Source organism: Chiloscyllium plagiosum, unplaced genomic scaffold (genome assembly GCF_037043375.1).
Source record: "Chiloscyllium plagiosum isolate Xiang-an unplaced genomic scaffold, Cpla_swu_hap1 HiC_scaffold_2, whole genome shotgun sequence".
Taxonomy (NCBI): Eukaryota; Metazoa; Chordata; class Chondrichthyes; order Orectolobiformes; family Hemiscylliidae; genus Chiloscyllium; species Chiloscyllium plagiosum.
The window spans coordinates 127,434,160-127,456,045 of NW_028270140.1; the positions used below are offsets into that span (position 1 = coordinate 127,434,160).

Below are 21,886 nucleotides of genomic sequence, written 5' to 3' on the forward strand. Positions count from 1 at the left end.
AACCTGGTGTTGGGTGATTTTTAACATTGTAAAGATTGGTCGTCAAATCCCTGAATAAGCAGGACACAGGTTTCCAACTCAGCATTTAAAGTCTATATCAGAGAGTCAGAGATCTACAGTTCAGCAAAGAGCCCTTCAGCTCACTGACTCTGTGATGGTCCAAACAGCCATCTAAATCTTTAAAATCTATGGGTTTAGGAAGCCAATGTTTCCACTGATCTTGTGAATTCTTTTTATTTCAAGAGAGAAAAATGATCATTTTCCTTTAGTTACTGAGAGATAATAAAGTTGCACGTCTCAATTCTGCAACTGTCACTGTCTCTAAGATACTGGTCAAAATTTTCACCTGTAGAGCCACAATCCGTTGATACACATCCTCTCTCATAGACATGTCCACATCAAATTCTGAAAGGTTCTTGTCAGCCTCAGTGCAAGCAGCACGCACATCCTTGTTGTCAGAAACATGCTGTAGAAATGTAAGATTGCTGTGTTCCACTGAAAGAATTTAAACAAGGATGTTAATGTTTTTGCTTAAAAAATGAAATGGATACTAGTAGTATAGCTTATGAAGATGGTTACTGTGAAAATAAATCTACTATCTAACTGTAAGTAGTAATGAAAGAAAGGCCGGTGTTGATATAGTTTCATGTCACCTCTCTCAGAAATATTTCAAAGCAATTCACACAACACCAAGTACAATGATGGCTGCTAGCCAGGAAAACAAGTATCATTTTACCGTATTTAAAATCAGTTAGGTCTAGTTTAATAGATTAAGTGAAAATTGAGAACTTGACAACTCTTGCTTCAGTTAATTCATTAACTGGAAGATAATTAAGGCTCAGATTAAGTCATATTAAGCAAGTGTGTGGTAAGAACAATAGGTAAGAGAAGGAATTGATAACTTTCAGAGTTTTATCATGTAAATCTGATTGCTGAATAAAATGAACACTTATTGCATTTCTAGTAAATGCACATTAATATGCTTTTTTTAACTGAAATACACTTTGTGCTCCAAAATAAACTATGTTTTACCTAAATGTTTCCACCTCAAACATTATGAAAGTTAGCAACCTCCAGGCAAGGACCTTGGTGAATTTCAGGTCTTACTAGATTTTGAGATAGAAAGTTAGGCTGACTGAGGTTGGAGCGCAGGATAGCTTTGTAAGCAGCTGATCAATTGTCTGGAGCTACAGTACCAAAGTAGTGCCAAACCGAATTATCAATTAAAAGAAAAGAACTATGGATACTGGAAATCCGAAATGAGTTTGAGAAATCAGTTCTGGAGCATCTATAGAGACTGAAACATAGTTAACATTTTGAATGCGACCTTGCTCGAGAATTACTCTCTCCATAGATGCTGTTAGGCCTAGTAAGTTTATCCAACGCTTTTTGCTTTTATTCTAAATCGAACTATTCATACAAATTATTTTGTTTTACTAAATTAAATTGGTGGACAGTACATTTTATAAATGTCCCAGTTTTGGGACAACTGGATTTGAGATACCATATTTGCACTATGATTGAAATGATGTGGAGGTGCCGGTGTTGGATTGGGGTGGACAAAGTCTGAAGTCAAACAACACTGGGTTATTGACCAACAGGTTTATTTGAAATCACAAGCTTTCGGAGTGCTGCACCTTCATCAGGTAAAGTGGAGAACTGCAGATGCTGCAAGTCTCAAACTGTTCTGCCAGATTACACGTAATTGATTTATGCAAATATACACCCAAATCCCTCTGTTCCTGCACCCCTTTTAGGACTGTACCCTTTATTTCATATTGTTTGCCAACGTTCTTGCTAAAATGAAGTGCTTCATGTTTCTCCATGTCAAGCTTCATCTGCCACATGCCTGCTAATTCTACCATTTGTCTGTTTTTTTTGAAATTTAACAGTATCCTACTTATGGTTCATATTGTTTCCAAGTTTTGTATCATTTGCCCTGCAGACCAAGGTCTGAATTATTAATACATATCAGGAAAAGCAAAGGTGTCACCAATGACCCTGGGGAAGTGAACTTTAAACATTCCTCCAGTCTGTAATACATCTGTTGACCAATACTGTTTCCTGCCATCCATCCAACCTTATATCCATGTTGAAACTGTCCTTTTTACTTCATGAAAAGTGAGCTTAAATTATCTTCAGGAAACTGGAGCAATTGAATGATTAACTGGGCACCCTCTAAGGAGCAACCTTTGACATTGACAACATAGGGATGATACATTGTCATTAGAAGCATTTTACGGTTCTATCACACATATATCATTGTTAATGTCTTTTGCATGAGAACAGATGGAGTCCGTTATTAAAATTCAACTCAATAATTGCAGGTGTGCCGGCGAGACAATAAAATTCAGTTGTAGTTGGATTTTGTTTGATTCTTTCATGGGATGTGGGCATACTGACTGTGCCAGCATTTATTGCCTGTCTCTAAATGTTTTGGAGAAATTATCAGTGAGTTTTATTCCTCATCTGCTGCAATCCTTGGCGTGCAGGGACATGCTCAATGCTATTAAGAATTGAGTTCCAGAATTTTGACTCAGTGACAATAAAGGGGTGGTGTTATAGTTCCAAGTCAGGATGTTATGCAACTGGGAAAGGCACTTGCATCTGGTGGTGATCACTTGCATCTGTTGCCCTTGTCCTTCTCGGCAGTAGAGGTCACAGGTTTGAAGGTGCTGTTGAAGGATCTTTGGTGACTTTCTGCAGTGCACCTTTTAGACACACACTGCTGCCACTGTGTGTCAGTGGTGAAGGGAGTGAAAGTTGAAGGTGCTAGATTGATTGATTAACCATGTTATCTTATTTTTAAAATTCTCAAAAAGCCAGTACAAACACTTCCGCATCGTAACAATTCTGTGATTATCCTAAGTGACAGGAAGAACATGTTTTGGGAAGAAACATCAGGTTAGGTTTCAGACAAATTCTATTCTTGACAAACTGTATAGACAGGTAGTCAATGCCTGCACCTGGGATATCTGACCCAACAAGATAGCCACCAGAAAGGCATTTCTCCAATTAAGGAACTTTAATTACCCAAACCAATGGCTCAAAGCATATTCAATTAATGATCTTGATTCACATGGGGCCTTATATGCATAAGAACATAAGTTTATCCTCAAGAATCAAGAAGATAGATAATTGAAGGGAAACTGTAAATGGCTGGTCCCACTTTCTCCATCCAAATCATCATGTTATGTACCTGTGCACTAACTTTAGGGTGGCACAGTGGTTAGCACTTCTGCCTCACAGCGCCAGAGATCCAGATTCAATTCCAGCCTTGGTTGACTGTCTGTGTGGAGTTTACACGTTCTTCCTGTGTCTCTATGGATTTTCTCCAGGTGCTCTGGATTCCTCCCACAGTCCAAAGACATGCAGGTAAGGTAGACTGGCTATGCTAAATTGCACCGTAGTGTCCAGGGATATGCAGGCTAGGTGGATTAATCATGCTAAGTGCAGGGTTACGGGGATAGGGTTGGTGGCTAGGCCTGGGTGAGATGCTCTTCAGAGGGCTGCTGCAGACTTGATGGGCCAAATGGCCTCTTTCCACATTGAAGGGATTTAATGAACTCTTTCGCAGGGGTATTTCCCTTACCCCTCCAGTAGCATTGCCTCCTTCGAACACCACCTTGTACCAATCTTTCACACACATCCGTTAATAATTCTTATTCTTTATGGCCCAGCATGCCTCATGCTCAGAGAAATTTCTGTGTTAAATACATCTGAATTGGGTGGAATATAGTGATGAGGAACACACTTCACTGTATTTCTAGCCTCTGTTCCCTTGCCCCAGTTTTAAATTCAAAGGTGTCAAAAGAATAATTGTTCATTTGAGGCAAAATATACATTGATGATATAAAAATTGAAGGAATAACATTTTGACATGCCTTCCATATATCTTGCCTTCTGAACCTTTGCTACAGGATTCATCTGTTAGACATAGGAAAACGGCATTCTCCTGGTATCTTTGGTACATCTGCAGATTGATTTTAAGATGCACAAATCCAGCAGCACAATGTTTTGCTTATGTTTGATTACACTGTGGTAGTAATACTGAACCAATAATCCAACAGCTCAAACTGATGATTTGCAGCCTTCAGTTTAAATCCTACCACCATAATTAGGAAGCTAGATACAATCAATTAAATAAATGCTAAAATTAAAAATCTAATATCAATGATAGAAACCATGAAACTATTGGGTTATTGGAAAAAACATCTGGTTCACTAATACCATATAGCAAAGGAAATATGTCTTTATCAGATCTGACCTATGTGTCACTCCGACACATATGACTGCATCTTAACTACTCTCCCAAATAGTCCAGCAAGCCACTTCGTTGCATTCAAGGTAATGGCTCATCAACAACTGGAGATAAACAATAAATTTTGGCATTGCCAATGATGACCAAATCCCATGAATTAGCAAAAAATGGCGAACACAGACATTTCTTATTTATTGTCTCAAGACTTACCATCATACTCAACATCCATATTTGCCAGAGCCATCAGTGTATTTTTATATGTGACATCTTTAATGTCTAATGTTCCGATAGAGTCATACACTTGTTTGCTTTTGTGAATGAGAGCATCTGTCCGATCTCTGATTTGATCTGGTGTTAGATTCCATTGCAATTTGTTCATAATCATTATTCTGGAAACATTTGTAACAGAATTTAGAACAATTTCTGTTGCTGCAAGCACATGAAGAGAGTCTGTGGACACAAGCTTTAAGAAATAAAATAATAAAACAAACGTTTTGGACAAGCATTTTGTACATTTTGCATTAAAACTTAATACATTTTTCTGCATATATTTGAAAAAGAATCAAAAAATGATTCTGTCTTACTGCATTTCTGGGTGTATACAACCTACTTGGATTTTAATACATTTTTGTTATTCTACAGTGCATTCATTTTTAGTTTGATCATTAGCAAATGACCTCGTGTTCCTCTGATGGTTCAGCAGGTAAATGAAGTGCATTTGTGACACTTATCCCACTATGCCATGAAGTTCTCAGGTTCTGATAAGGCTCGATGTTGCTTATTTTTATATTCAATGGGATGCTTGCAAGGCCAACCATCACTGCACATCCCTAAATATATGAGTCACCTTCTCGAACTGCTGCAATCCATGAGGTGTAAATATAATCACTATGCAGTTAGGGAGTTCCAGGACTTTGATCTAGTGCATTTGAAAGATCCATGATGTAGCTACCTTGCTGATTCAGACAATTGGATAACATCTAGAAACCATTATAGTTGAGCTCAGTGAATCAGGATGCTAAATAAAACAAAGTCAACCAGGCTTCTCAGTCCTGACTGCAAAGCCATGTCCTGAAAACACGTATTGGTGAAGGGCTTGGAAGGGAACTTGCAGATGGGATATTCCCATGTATCTGCTGCCCTTGTCCTTCTAGATGGAAGTGGCTGTAGGTTTGGAAGGTGCTGTCTAAGATTTTCTGCAGTGCATCTTATAGATCAAATACACTGCTGCATTCAACCTTAGTAGTGGAGGAAGTGGACGCTTGTAGATGTGATGCCAATTATGTGAGCTGCTGCTTTGTCCTGGATGGTGTCAAGCTTCCTAAGTGTTGAAAATGGGGAGTATTCCATCACACTCCTGACTACTGAGCTAGGATGGTCATATATTAGTTTCAGCTCTGAACACTGATAGCATCGAAAAGCATCTACGTGCTCTGTGTCCTGTTTTCTCAACCCGCAAATTGCTAGCATTCAGGAGAAGGCAAAGAAATTGTAATAAGTCACTCCCAAGTTTCCTTTGAAGCACAGCAGCATTGACACTAATACTTGGAGGAAGAGATGTACTTAAATATGAACTAAGAGCAGGAATAGCTTGAAACCAAGTATTTAAAATGTCAAAAACCTGCCCATTAAGCTACATCATGATTTGGGTTGAATATTGTAAAGAATAGAATAGCAATTTATTGTCACATGTATTTCTACAAAAAAAAGTGAGAAGGTTTATAAGTCACCATACCACAGTGCCTAAATTAATGACAGAAATCATAAAGAAAAAGTGAAAAGAAGTGGTTAGCAATGCTGCCTCACAGCACCCCATCCCAGGTTCGATTCAAGCCTCGGGTGACTGTCTGTGTAGAGTTTGCACATTCTCCCCTGTCTGCATGGGTTTCCTCTGGGTGCTGCGGTTTCCTCCCACAGTCCAAAGATATGCAGGTCAGGTGAATTGGCCACACTAAATTGCCCATAGTGTTAGGTGCATTAGTCAGTGGGAAATGGGTCTGGGTGGGTTACTCTTCGGAGGGTCGGTGAGGACTGGTTGGGATGAAGGGCCTGTTTCCACACTGTAGGGAATCTAATCTAATCTAAAGTAAGAGTTCACCATTATTCAATTAATGGCTCCTGAATTCGGGGTACATTGGAAAATCAGGCCGAAACAGGCAATGCAAGGTTCGGCCAAGACCACTTCACCATGCTGAGTGACAAAGAAAAAGAAACAAATTCTGCACTGTTTATCCCACTACCTCAAGGGATATCCTGCACCACCTGCCAAAATATGTATCGGTCAGGAATGGACCTGTTCAATCAAATGAAGACCCAGTATAGAAACTTGCAACCGTGAATAGATGTCATCTTCAAATCCTAGGACAGTTAAATACAATTATAAAAAAAACTCATTTTTAAACAGTCAGACTTATAAACTGTATCTATTAAGTTTCAATTTCTCTGAGCATTGTCAAGGGAATATTCCTTGGCAGCAGCACTTCCTGGTAATTAAAGAAAATAGCAATAAGATTAGTCTGATGGCCTTGTTTCTGTGAAAAAAAATGTACAGGGCAAATATTTAGATAAGTACAGATGAAACAAGTTTCCAAATATGAACAGCAATGAGAGCAAGGATCTACAATTCTTTCCTAAAATATCCTGATTGAATCAATAATTTATGAAGTCTTTCAGACAATCTTAAAGTTTAATTTGTATTGCTTATGAGTAAAGCAGTCCCAACTGTCCAATATCAGTCATAGAATGCCGAGAGTGTAGAAGCGAGTAATTGGCCCATCGAGTCCACACCAACCCTCCGAAGGTTGTGGGCCAGCAGTGCTAACCACTGTGCTGCCCCAATTCAACTTACTTTCCATTTTCTTCCCCCACTTAGATGTGGAAATGTAGACTGAACATCTGTCATAGGATAAGTAAGCAAGGACAGTGAGATGGTGTGATATTGCCATACACAATTGGAAAATCTTAAAATAGCAGTCTGGGACACTTGCTAGTCTTTCGCCTGTCTTCACCTGTACATTATCGTCAATAATTTGGGATTTTGCGGATAGACTCAAATAATGGCAAAGTGAGGAAACCTTCCTTATTTCTCTGAGGTGAAAATAATCTATTATGTTAATGGAAAGGGATCAACGATGTAATAATTAGAACTCAAAGGAATTAAAGGAGATGTATACTAAACTGACGAGGAAAAAGAAACAAACATACTGCAAAAGAGGGAAATTAAGTAGTACACCAGAGATTTGGAAGCAGGTAATACTGACTTTTTGCTAAAAACATTCAGGAAAATTGAATATGGGGCATAAGGTATTGAAGGAATAATGATGAAGTCCAATGTTTAATGATGTTAATTCATCACTGCATATGCTAATGGCAGCTCAGGAGTGAAAGGATGGAAACAATCATGTAAGGTATAGGGTGAACTTGAAAGAAACCTAAATAGAAAATAAAATAAATGATTAAGGAAACTCAAAGAAAATGGAAAAACAATGTAAGAATAAACTGTTACATTTTCATTATTAACACAAAATCCAGATCAATATGTAATAAATGTCATAAAAACAAAAACATAGACCTCGACCCAATATACCGGTCACTGCAATGAACAACCGGAACTGGCAACCAGAAGCAGCAGGAACAGAATCAAACAAATTCCAGAGGACACAGTACAGCAGCGCTTCAGGAGGATCCAAAGCACTGAAGATGTCACCGAGACAGGGGACAACATGTCTGCAAGTTAACTTCCCAGCTCAGCCAACATACCCCCACACTACAACAACCAGATTCAGAGGATCTTGTGTGAGAACAGCTAGTGCCAATTGCCAGTGCTTGTCCAAGTCTCTGAAACCTATAAGAATGCAGGAATGAGTGCAGCCAAGTAAACCATGATCCCAGTCACAGGGTTGAGATCCTGTTTCTGAAATATCTTTTCCAAACAAAAACAGTTGTTGCTGGAAAAATTCAATTCTGAAAAGGGTCACTGGACTCGAAATGTTAACTCTTCCTTTTCTCCAGATACTGCCAGATCTGCTTAGTTTTCCAGCAATTTCTGTTTTTGTTTCTGATTTCCAGCAACCGCGTTCTTTGTTCTTTTTTAAACTCTATACCTTTGTTGGCTAAAGATTAAGCTGACTCACAGGAGGCTGCAATGAATTTTGTCATCTATGTCTTCTTTTATTTAGAGAAGCTCCCAAGATATTGAAAGTAGTATACATTTTCCAGGAATATTTAAGTAGTTATTGGAAAGGCAGAATATTGTTCTTCATTTTTTAATGGATATTGGCAGCACCAGCAAGGCATGCATTTATTGTCCAAACTAATTGTTCTCGAACTGAGTTGCTCGGCCATTTCAGAAAGTGCTGTGGGAATGGAGTCACATTGTAGGCAAAAATCAAACAAGGATGGCTGATTTCTTTTCCTTATGTATATTAATGAACCAGATTGTTTTTGACAAAGAGAATTTCACATTGCTAGCTAGTTTTGATTCATGTCACACCTCCAAAAGAGAAGAGTAACGGCTAATGTCATGTTTGTAAATAAAATTGTGGAGCTTTGTAATGTTATTTAAACAGATGAAAAATACATGGTCTTCGTGAATTGCACTACATACTCATGGTGATCAAGGTTTGCATCAAGATTTGTACCTTGTGCCAGTTGTCGCAATTGTGGGTATGTTTGCTGAGCTGGTAAGTTAAGATGCAAATAAGTCATCCCTTGTCTCAGTGACATCTTTAGTGCTTTGGAGCCTCCTGTGAAGCGCCGCTGTACTGTGTGGCCTGGAATTTACTTGGTTCCGTTCCTGCTGCTTCTAGTTGCCAGTTCCAGTTGTTCGTCATAGTGACCAGTATATTGGGTCTAGGTCTATGTTGGACCCACAGACTCCATTAACAAACACAGAAACCTAGACCCAATATACTGGCCACCACGATGAACAACCAGAACTGGCAACCGGAAGCAGCAGGAACGGAATCAAGTAAATTCCAGGAGACACGGTACAGCAGCGCTTCAGAGGAGGCTCCATGGCACTGATGTCACCAAGACAGGAGACAACATGTCTGCAACTACCAGCAAACATACCCACAACCAGGACAACTCATGGTGGTCATTTACATAAGTGATCCTCCAGCTCCAGATCATGTGCAGCCACCTCTCCATTCACAGCATCATTGGTATCCCTGTCTTTGGTAACCCAGGCCCCAGTTCCAACTCTTCTTTTTTTTTGGCCTCTCCAATATTGAGTCGTAGAAATAAAAAGCATAGAAACAGACCCTTTGGCCCAACTTGTCCATGCTGAACAGATAATCTTGTGTCATTTGCCACATAACACCCATATTCCTCTAAACTCTTCCTATTCATGTACCCATCCAAATGTTTTTAAATGTTGTAATTGTACCAGCCTCCATCACATCCTCTGGCAGCTCATTTCATACAGGCACCACCCTCTGTGTGAAAAAGTTGTCTATTAGATCCCTTTTAATTTTTTTCCCCTTTCACCATAAACCTCATCTAATTTTCAAATTCCCTACCCTGAGGAAAAACTCTTGGCTGTTCACTCTATCCACATCCCTCATGATTTTATAAACTTCTACAAGGTCACCCCTCAGCTTCCAAAACTTTTGGGAAAATAGCCCCAGTCCTTATAAATGTTTTCTGAACGCTTTCAAGTTTAACAACATCCCCTTGGGACAAGAAATGTGTTAAATTCCCTCAAAAGTGGAATCCAGGCTTTGGACCACATCCTTCCTACAGTGGGGAGATCAGCATTGAATATAATATTCCAAAAGTGTCCAAACTAATGTCCTGTACAGCTGCAACATGACATCCCAGAGGGATGGGGGTGAGAGTAGTTGTAGGGATGGGTGAGGGGATATCTTTGAAATGGGGGGGGGGGGGGGGCAGGGATGCCTTTATATTTTGTCATTTTTCCAGAACCTGGCAATCTTTCAGTGTTATAACAAGGAGTGGGCGAGTAATGAGCTTTGAATTGTTATGGCAGCCACTATTAAATTCCTCCCATTTTACAATGTTCTTAACCGGGCTCACACTCTACTGTTCACTTGAAGAAACCCCCAAAGAGTAGTAAGGGACTCCTGTTCCAGTCATGAGTAAACGACGACGACGACAACAACATCACCAACTGTTACCACCACTCCATCAGTCAGCATAAAAAAACCTTATATTTAGTTTGTGCGGCGGGCCAACGTAGTTCTGCCACTGGATTTCGGGAGAAATTGTTCCACGCGCGGTATCGTACGACGTCCAGTTGCAGAAACCAAAGGAGACGGTTAACCGTTGAGCAGCCGCACGTGACTCACCGTCTGGACACCCCGCCCCCACACATCCCCGTCCCCTAAAGCTGCAGCCCGTCTAGAGCAGTGTGCGCTTGCGTGCTGCCCAATGGCAGGGCGCTCTGGAATGTCGTGCAGGCGGCCGCGAGCTTCCGGGGGGGGGGGGTCAGCGCAAGCGGGTCCGCCTCAAGATACAGAAACAAACACGTACACGCAGGTAGCCAGCACCAAAGGAAAAACAACACGAAAACTTGCAAATGATCCATACTGGAACGACTTGTCTTGGCGTGCCTAAGAACTCTGTGCCCCTGAATGTTCAACCCCTAAATGCTTATTGCTTTGTCTTTATTCGTTTCTTTCTGTCTCTGGGTCGCACACGCTGCAGACCGCAGCTTTTGCACTCAGGGCTGTAGCTGACTCTCCATCGGGCGGACTCGATGAGACAGAATGGTTGCAGCATAGGATGTGACCGTTCGGCCCGTTGATTGCATGTCTGTTCTCTGCAAGAGCATTGTATTCAGAACCATCTTGTTGTGGTTCTGTTCGCTGAGGTGGGAATTTGTGTTGCAGACGTTTCGTCCCCTGTCTAGGTGACATCCTCAGTGCTTGGGAGCCTCCTGTGAAGCGCTTCTCTGATGTTACCTCCGCATTTATAGTGATTTGTATCTGCCGCTTCCGGTTGTCAGTTCCAGCTGTCCGTTGCAGTGGTTGGTATATTGGGTCCAGGTCGATGTGCTTATTGACTGAATCTGTGGATGAATGCCATGCCTCTAGGAATTCCCTGGCTGTTCTCTGTTTCGCTTGTCCTATAATAATAGTGTTGTCCCAGTCGAACTCATGTTGCTTGTCATCTGAGTGTGTGGCTACTAAGGTCATGTCGTTTCGTGGCTAGTTGGAGTTCATGGATGCGGATCGTTAGCTGTCTTCCTGTTTGTCCTATGTAGTGTTTTGTGCAGTGCTTGCATGGGATTTTGTACACGACATTGGTTTTGCTCATGCTGGGTATCGAGTCCTTCGTCCTGGTGAGTTGTTGTCTGAGTGGCTGTTGGTTTATGTGCTGTTATGAGTCCTAGTGGTCGCAGTAGTCTGGCTGTCAGTTCAGAAATGCTTTTGATGTATGGTAGTATGGCTAGTCCTTCACTATAAATGCCAGAGGAAACATCACAGAAGCGCTTCACAGGAGGCTCCCAAGCACTGAGGATGTCACCTAGGCAGGGGACGAAACGTCTGCAACACAAATTCCCAGCTCGGCAAACAGAACCACAACAACGAGCACCCGCGCTACAAATCTTCTCCCAAACTATCTTTCTGTTCTGCCCCCATCCCCAACATCATGGCAGATGTTGAGATCCAAATTCAGTTTAAAAAAATCTGGAATTACAAGGTCGGCAAATTGCAACTGTGCATCCATTGTCATAAAACCCCATCTAGGTTCACTAATCTTGTTGTGTTTGGAAAACACAAAACAGATCTGACCGCTTGTACAGAGAGAAACAGTTAACATTTCAAGCCCGGTGGTCTTCATCAGAACTGAAAATAACTGGGAAAAGGTATTACTTATGATCACAAAGCAGGGGGAGTGAATATAGTATATAGAAAGGCTGCAGAGCGAGAGAAGAAAGGGATAGGCAAATGAAAAGATTGTTGTTGGTATGCCGAGACAGCAATAAAAAAACGCTGCTGCTAATGAGAAATATAAATGGTTGAAAATGGGTTGGCTGTACTGGAAGTAACCCAATACAAAACAGGACCCTGGCATGGGGGGTGGGAGGCAGAGTAATGAACATGAATAAGGTTGTGAAATCATGACATTCAATGTTCAGCCTTGAAGGCTGTAAGGTACTCAAGTGAAAGATAAAGTTTTTCTGCTGCGTGCTAACTTATGGAGTAGTGGCAACAGTTAATGTTGTAATCGAAAGTGTAGTTCCTCCAGCGAGTGAGGATCTTCGTGGACTAAGGACTTGGCAGGGAGCTGCTACAAGTCACCGCCTTCCATTATTTTGAACAACCTTTACAGGCCAGTTGGGATGAAGCACTTCATTTGTTAATTGGCAGTGGGTGCAATTGTGAAGTGGAACTCTCTGTTCAGAGCTTAATTTAGAAAAAGTTTAGAAGGTGGCAAAGTTCTGTTCTGCCAACATCCCATTTAATTAAATTCAATTCCTGCCTCTGGGCCCAGATAATTTGACCCTGTGGCTCTTTGAAATTTAACACCATCATCTCACAGTTCACAATACTTTAAAGTTTCATGTCATCTGCAAATATATGAAATGGATTCCTAAAACAGACGCCTGAGGAATGCACTCTAAGAGATTGAAAAAACAGCCATTCCTCTCAGTTTCCTGTCACTCAGCCAATTTTGTATCCATGTCACCAACATGTATTTAGGTTGAGATTTATAAAATCATGAGGGGCATAGATGAGGTGTTGAGGGGTAGTTTTCCTAGTGTGGGGTAGTTCAAAACCAGGAGGTATATTTTTAAGGTGAGTGGAGAAAGATTCAAAAAGGACATGAGGGATAACTTTTTTATGTAGAGATTGGATTGTGTGTGAATTGAACTACCAGGTGAAGTGATGGATGCCGGTACAATTATAACATTTAAAAGACATTTGGATAAGTTCATAAATAGGAAAGGTTTGGAGGGATATGGGTTATGCACAGGCAGGGGAGACTAGTTTAGATTCTCTACCGTGTGGAAACGGGCCCTTCAGCCCAACAAGTCCACACCGACCCTCTGAAGAGTAACCCACCCAAACCCATTTCCCTCTGACTCATGTACCCAACACTATGTGCAATTTAGCATGGCCAATTCACCTGGCCTGTGGGAGGAAACCAGAGCAAACCCACGCAGACAAGGGGAGAATATGCAAACTCCACACAGATAGTTGCCTGAGGCTGGAATTGAACCTGGGACCCTGGTGCTATGAGGTAGCAATTGCTAACCACTGAGCTACCCATTTAGTTTGGAATGGGGTTAGTGTGGACTGCTATGTCAAATTGCTATATAGAGTACAGGGATGTACAGGCTAGGTGGATTACCCATGGGAAATGCAGGGTTATAGAGATAAGGTGGGTCTGGGTGGGATGCCGTTCGGAGGGTTGATGTGGATTCGAAGGGCTGAATAACCTGATTCCTCACTGCAAGGATTCTATGATTCTGATCTGCAGACTGTCACATGCAAGGCAGGTAATGCTGAAAGGACTGGGGAGAGGAGTTGTTTTGTACGCTCTCTTCAACACCTCGACATCACCTCCTCACATTCCTCCAAAATCTACCAAAGTGTTCAGTGTTTTCCTGAGTGAACACACCATTTCAATTAGTCACAAGCCAGGGACTCCCACAAGCTGGCAGAGATGTTTTAAATCTTCAGGGATTCTTTAAAGATTGGATTTGGTGATTAGTACTGAGTGTGGTAGTTTGGAAGAGGATGTTTCTGTTTGACCACCTTTCTTGTTACAGAATTTGGAGGATCTTGCGAAGATGCCACTGGTGATGTATTGAAATCTCCAATGTTTTGAGATGCCTGTTGTACGTGATTCAAATATTTGAAACATAAGTAGGAATGTGGGTATCACTGCCATTTGGTAACCGATGACCATAGTGTTGGGTTTGAAACATGAGTACTCAAATGCTCTCATCATCAAATCGTGAAGTTTGAGGTGGCATATTGAAGGCAAAGATGAATTTCATCATCGATACCTGCTTTCAATATGAAGCAGCTTCTAAATTTGGAGAACTCTCTGCATTTTCCAGGATCTCACCATAGATATTAACTGATGGGTAGCTGGCTGTTTTTAGTGAAACGACCATTTTCTTATATACATTTTGGGTAAATGCACACATAAGTGTTTTCTGCACATGGAGCTCAATGATTGAAATTGCAGTAGTTTTGGTTTTATAATGAAGGTGGTGTAAGGTTGAGCAATTCTGAATGGAGTTAAAGTGTCATGGATGATTTTGAATATTTTATGAAGGTACTATTAAACACATTTGGTTATTAGTGATGGATTTCCTGTAGCACTTATTGACACCGTTGAATATCTATTCACTTCAGAGTTGCATTCAAAGATTTAGGGCAGCATGGTGGCTCAGTGGTTAGCACTGCTGCCCTGTGCCAGGGACCCGAGTTCGATTTCAACCTCAGGTGACTCTCTGTATGGTGTCTGCACATTCTCCCCGTGTCTGCATGGGTTTCCTCCGGGTGCTCCGGTTTCCTCCCACAATCCAAAGATGTGCAGCTTAGGTGAATTGGCCATGCTAAATTACCCATACTGTTCAGGGATATGTAGGTTATGTGCATTAGTCAGGGATAAATATCAGATAATAGGGTAGGGGAATGGGTCTGGGTGGATTATTCTTCGGAGGGTTGGTGTGGACTTGTTGTGTCGAAGGGCCTGTTTCACACTGTAGGGATTCTATGATTTCCATTGTTTTTTAAAAAAAAATTGGAAAGCTGTTGACAATTGGTATAGTGGCACAATGGTTAGCATTGCTATCTTAGCACCCAGGACTCAGGTTTGATTCTGCTCTTGAATGACTATCTGCATGGAGTTTGTATCTACTTCCAATGTCTGTGTGGGTTTCTGCCAGGTACTCCTGTTTCCTCCCACTGTCCAATGATGTGTGGGCTATGTGGATTGACCAAGCTAAGTTACCCTGCAGTGTCCAGGGATGTGCATGCTGGATGCATTAGCTATGGTAAATGCAGGGTTACAAGGATAGGGTGGGAGTCTCTTTGGAGAGTTGGTGCAGACTCAATGGGCCAATGGTTTCTATCTGCACTGTAAGGAGTGTTTGGTTCTATGACCATTGTTAACATTCAAGTCATGATGTTTCAGCAGTAGTTTTTTTCACCCCTTTTTTAGTTGAAAAAAAAATGTGATTCAACAAATTTTCTCTGTGGGACATGAATAATTCCACTCCAGCTTCTTTCATCTCTTCAAACCCAATTTCTTTTATTAAGGTGATGATCTCCCACTGAAACTTGGGGGCAACATGATAAAATTATTTGAAGTTGTGGACATATTTGGATTCCATGTTTAGCTTAATAACATTCATGCACGACAATGCAACTTTGTCCCATGAATCAACAATAGTTTAGGTACGTTGAGAGTACTGTGGTACACCTATATTTTCTAATTATTGGTTTCCTCTAACCATCTGTTTCCTTGATAAGTTGTGAATTCTTTGACAATATTAAACTGTCAACTTCATTGTTGCCCTGATCCATGAGGTACATAAACAAATTTGTGTTATATGTTAGAAAGGGGAAGTGATGGCTTAGTGGCCTTATTGCTGGACTATCAATCCAGAGACCCTGTAGACTACAGTTCAAATCCCATAATGGTAGATTTTGGAATTTGAATTCAATAAAAATCTGGAATTAAGAGTTTAATGATAACCTGAAACCGTTGTCACTTGTTGGAAAAAAAATCTATCTCATTAATTAATGTCTTTTAGGAAAGGGAACCTTACCTAGTCTTTTAAGGTTTCATTTCCAGACCCACAGCAACATGATTGACTCTTAACTGTCCTCTGAGATTGGCAATAAATGCTGGCCTAATCAGTGGAGGATTTGAGCTATAGGGAGAGGCTGAACAGGCTAGGGCTGTTTTTCCTGGAGCGTCGGAGGTTGAGGGGTGATCTTATAGAGGTTTACAAAATCATGAGGGGAATGGATAGGATAAACAGACAAAGTCTTTTCCTTGGGGTAGGGGAGTCCAGAACTAGAGGGCATAGGTTTAGGCTGAGAGGGGAAAGATATAAAAGAGACCTAAGGGGCAACTTTTTCACGCAGAGGGTGGTATGTGTATGGAATGAGCTGCCAGAGGAAGTGGTGGAGGCTGGTACAATTGCAACATTTAAAAGGCATTTGGATGTGTATATGAATAGGAAGGGTTTGGAGGGACATGGGCTGGGTGCTGGCTCGTGGGACTAGATTGGGTTGGGATATCTGGTCGGCATGGACAGATTGGACCGAAGGGTCTGTTTCATGCTGTACATCTCTATGATTCTATGATACCCTCATCCTGTGAGTTAATTTTAAAAAAACTCTTTGATCCTAATGAATAATTAAAGTCATTAATAACCACTGCTGAACACAGTAATAGGTACAGTACCAGGGCTTCTGACTTTGCAGTCAATGATGAAGGGACAATTCCTGCCACTGCCTGCGGGAAAAACTTTGAATCACTTGCCCCTCTTCTTATTACAATTTCATTCAGAATCAAGCCAGCTGAGCAGCCAATCAGAAGGGGATATCATAGAGTTTTACAACATGGAAAATCAGTCCCTTCAGCCCATCATGCCTGCACCAGTCATCAAGCACTAATCTATTCTCGTCCCGTTTTCCAGCACTTGACAGAGAACCTTGCATGCCATGGAATTTCAAGTGATCATCTAAATATTTCTCAAATATTGTGATGGTTCCCACCTCTACCACACTTTCAGGAGGTGAATTTCAGATTCTCATCACTCTGTGGATGAACAAAGTTTTTCTTAAATCCCTGAAACCATGTACCCCTTATTTTAAAACGGTTCCCCCTGGTTATTGACATTTGTACTAAGTGGAAAATATTATTCCTATTCCTATCTACTAATGCACCTCATAGTTTTTAAAAAGTTCAATCAGGTCTTCCCTCAGCCTTCTCTGCCGAAAGAAAAACAACCCCACCCACCATACTTAGTCTCTCTTCATTGCTGAATGGCTTTAGCCCAGGTAATATCCTGTGAATCTCCTTTGTACCCTCAACAGAGAAATCACATCGTTCCTATAGTGTCATAACCAGACTTGCACACCATACTCGAGCTGTGGCCTGATGTTATATACAGCTCCATCATAATACCTCTGGTCTTATATTCATTGCCTGTATGCTGGGAAATTGAGGAGATAGAAAGATGTTCAATTAGTCATGGGTTGAAGGGTTATAGAGAGCAGGAAACAAAGTGGAACTGAGCCCAGGATGAGATCAGTCACTGATTATAGAACATATAACAGTACAGCACAGGATTAAGCTCTTCTGTCCACCCTGTCTGTACCAACTATGATGCCATTCTAAACCAATCCCACCTGCCTTCATTTGGTCCATATTGTTGTATTCCCTGCCTGTACATATGTCTAAATGCCTATTGTATCTGCTTTTACCATCTCCCGTGGCAGCGCATTCCAGTCACCTTTCATCTGTGTGTAAATAAACTTAACTCACACTTCTCCTTTAAATATTTCTCCTCTCACCTTCAACCTATGCCCCCATGTATTTGACATTTCCACCCTGGGATAAAAAAGATTCTGACTATACACTCTATCCATGCCTTTCATAATTTTATATAATTCTATCAGGTCACCCCTTAGCCTCTGACAATCTATGAAAATTTGTCCAATCTCTCCTAATAGCTAACATACTCCAATCAAGTTTAATCCTGGTAAATCTCTTTTGCACCATCTCCAAGGCCTAAACATCCTTCCTATAATGTGGTGAGCAGAATTGCACTCAGTATCCAAAATGTGGTCTTATATAGTTGCAACATGACACCTAACGTTTATACTCAGGGTCCCAACTGTTGGAAGGCAAGGATCGTTATCTCTTCTTTACCACTTTGTCCACTTGTATTGCCACTTTTTGGGAGCTATGCATCCCAAGATCTCTAGGTACATCAATGCTCCTAAGGATCCTCCCATTTACTGGATACTTTCCACTTGCATTTGTCCTTCTAAAATGCATCACCTCACTCATGATCACATTAAATGGTGGATCAGGTTCAGGGGCTGAATTGTCTATTTCTGCTCAGAGTTCTTATGTTCCTGGTCAATAAAGCCAAAAATCCCATATGCTATATTAATCACATTATCCATCTGTCCTGCTGCCTTCAAGGATCTGTGGATGTACATAGTCATGTCCCTCTGATCCTTTGTACTTCCTACCATTCACCATGTACTCCTTGTTAGTCCCCCCAAAATGCAACACATCACAGCTTTCCTGACTAAATTCTGTTTGCTACTATTCAGCCTATCTGACCAGCCTATCTATGTTGTTCTGCAGTCCAAGGCTTTCCTCCTCACTATTTACTATACCACCAATTTTCATGTCCTTTGTAAACTTGGTAATCATACCGTGTTAATTCATGTCTAAATTATTAATGTACACAACAAACAGCATCCTGTGTTATGCCATTGGTCACAGGCTTCCAGTCAACAAAAATATCTTTCACCTCTGCTCCTGTCAATAAGCCAATTTGACCAATTTTTCAAATTGCCCTGGATACCTTGGGCTTTTATCTTCTTAACCAGTCTGGCATGTGAAACTTTGTCAAATCATTTATTGAAATCTGTGTAGGTTATATCAACTGGACTAGCCTCATCTACATACCTAGTCACACCCTCAGAAAGTTCATCAGATTTGTTTGATATAATTTACTCTTTTTAAAATCATGGTGACCCTCCATTAATCCTTGACTATCCAAGTGGAGATTAATTCTATCCCTTAGAATTTTCAATAAGTTCCCTGTTACAAATACTAGGCCTACTGATCTGTGGTTTCTGGGTTTATCCCTACCCTTCTTGATTAACAGTTCCACATTAGTTATCCTTCAGTTCTCTGGCACCTCTCGTGTGGCCAGAGAGAATTTGAAAATTAATGTCAGAGTGCCCGCAGTATCCTCCTTTGCCTTCCACAGCAGTCTAGGATACATCTTGTCTGGGCTTGAGGATTTATCCATTTTCTAGCCTGCTAAAACTACTAGTACCCTCTCAAAGCTAATTTGTTCAAGTATATCTGGTTGGACTTTCTATATGCTGGCTTACAAAGCTCTCCCAGATACATAAGAATTCTGCTCTCTCCAAGTCTTTCACCCACTGTCTATCCCAGTTAATATTGGGGAAGTTGAAATGCCCTACTAATATTGTCCTATTATTTTTACATTTTGCTGAAATTTGCCCACCTAAGCCTATGTGACTTCTATCACTCCCTTCACTTTTAATCACTTTGGAGAAGGAAGGATCAGGGTTTTAACATGCGTATACGATTAAGATAGGAGATGAATTATCATAATTTGCACTATTTTAACAATCTGTGGATTATTCATGACATGAAGTGAAAGGCACTCAAATCATAGATTCCCTACAATACAGAAGGCAGCCATTCAGCCCATTGAGTCTGCAATGACCTTTCGAAGAGCACACCCTCTCCAGTCTCACCCACCTCTACCTTAACTCCACATGAGGTTTTTAAAGATGGCTGACCAGTTAACCTGCACATCTCTGGACATTAGTGGACAATTTTTAGCATGATCATTCCACCTAAGCTGCACATCTTTGGACTGTGGGAGGAAAATGGAGCACCAGGAGGAAACCCACCCAGATGTGGAGAGATTGTGCAAACTCCACACCGTCATCCAAGGTTGGAATCGAACCTAGGATCCTGGTGCTGTGAGGCAACAGTGCTGCCAAAATATTAAACATTTGTTTATCAGAGCTGTTCAATAGCCGACTCATGGATCAGTTGTTAGCGCTATCATCCCTGAGTCTGCAGGCTTCAGATTCAGCTTTCACGTCAGAATTGGTGCCCAAAAATTAATGTGGATATTCCAGTGCAGCACTGAGGGCTGCAGAATATTAGGTTACAACTTTCTGATGAAACTTTAATCTAAGGTCCAATGTCACTTTGGCAGAAAACAGTAGTGGAATTATCGTTGGTGTCTGAGCCAATATGATCCCACAGTCAACATTACAAAGACTTTTCAAGACTAATTAGATACAAAATAGATAATCTGGTCACTCTTGCAGTGTTTGTGTGGAAGCTATGTTAATTGACTGCTATGCTTCTGACCTTAAAGCAGTAACTACACTACGAAAGAATACCTCATAGACTGAAAAGCTCTTCGAGATGTCCCATGTTTTTGAAAGAGGTCATGTAAATGCAAATCTTTCCTTTGGTGTACAGTTAGAATCTTAGTAACAATTCATTCAACAAGGTTGACATTTTCAAAGATTTTCATGATGAGAACAGTAATTCACTGATTCTACATTGTTTCTATCTGTGGAGACTGCACTATAGCATCGTGCAGAGGGACCAAGGCCATTTAGCCTATTGAGTTCACTCTGCCATTTAATCATGGCTGATGGATGTTTCAATTCCACTTACCCACACTCTCTCTGAGAGGTAGGCTATCACTGTCTACAGAATCTCCATTTCATTATGGGTCTGTAGAGCCAAATGTTGCAGCTTTACAATGTCACTGACTCTACAGCAGTCACACAACCACAAATTCCAGGCCAATTTGACATTCTATACTGGAGTTTCCCAAATATTTTCCCACAGTGTATTCATTTTGAGGTTTGTAAATTCTGTGAGACTGGGAAGTGGGGAGACAGCTGTCAGTGGTCAGGGTTTGTGGGATGGGACAGGTGGTGGTGGTTGGACGACTGTGAGACCAGGACGTCTTTGGCTAGACAAGCATTTAATGTCCACCCCTTACTCTCCAGAGTTAACTACATTATAGAATCATTACATAGAGAAGAGGCATTTTGGATCATTAAATCTAAAACTCCAAAGATTCACAACCACCTACACTAGTCCCACTTTCCCACTCTCAGCCTATAGTCTTGAATGTTATGACATTTATAGTGCTCAACAAGGTACGTTTTAAACATTGGGAACTTTCCAACCTCAACTACCCTCCCAGGCAGTGCATTCCAGAACTCCACCGCCATCTCGGTGTAAAGGATTTTCCTCAAATCCCTTCCAAACTTCCTGCCTTTCACTTGACAATTTTGCCCCCTTGTAATTGACCTTCCAGCTAAGAGAAGCAGCTGCTTTCTACTCACCCTGCCCGTCCCCTCTATACACCTTATGCCCTCTTTTACCCCTCTATCAGATTCCCTTCTCAACCTTCCCTGCTCTCTTTATGGCTAAAATGCTCTATCTTAGGTATCATCATGGTGAATCTCCTCTGAACACCCTCTACTGCAATCATATTCTTCAGATTGTGTAGTGACCAGAACTGCACACAGTACTCCAGCTGTGCCCTCATCAAAGTTTTGTACATTTCTGAACAGCTCCAATATACGCTCCCTGCTGTTATCATCTGTGCCATGACTGATAACAATCTTCCTGTATGGCTTCTTAGCCATCCTGTTAACCTGTACTGCCACCTACAGGAATGTATGGAAAAGCACCCCAAGATTCTTCTGTTCCTCTGAGCTTTCTAGTGTCAAGCCATTCAATGAGTACTCCCTATTCTTGTTCCTTCTTCAAAAGCTGCATCACCTCACATTTATCAGGGTTAAATTTCATCTGCCATTGAACTGCACATCTGACAAAACTGTTTATATCCTCCTGTAA

The 21,886-nt window shown here is 41.1% G+C and overlaps 1 protein-coding gene across 6 annotated transcripts in view; it reads right to left on the reverse strand.

The window, feature by feature from the left end:
• LOC122557939 (neurolysin, mitochondrial-like) overlaps positions 1–10,539 on the reverse strand; it is a 58,429-nt gene extending 47,890 nt beyond the window's left edge. For 2 of the 6 annotated variants that reach the window (XR_006313988.2, XR_006313989.2), the window contains exons 1-2: positions 4,472–8,810; positions 347–495 (exon numbers count right to left, since the gene is read on the reverse strand). Coding sequence is in view for 4 of the 6 variants with exons in the window: in XM_043706185.2 (XP_043562120.1) it covers positions 347–495; positions 4,472–4,808 (486 nt within the window). In the remaining 2 variants the exon portion in view is untranslated. Of the gene's footprint in view, positions 1–346; positions 496–4,471; positions 8,811–10,430 lie in introns of those variants that run through there. The other 4 variants (XM_043706222.2, XM_043706195.2, XM_043706185.2 and 1 more) reach the window with 4 other exon arrangements.
• Between the last annotated feature and the right edge of the window lie 11,347 nt (positions 10,540–21,886).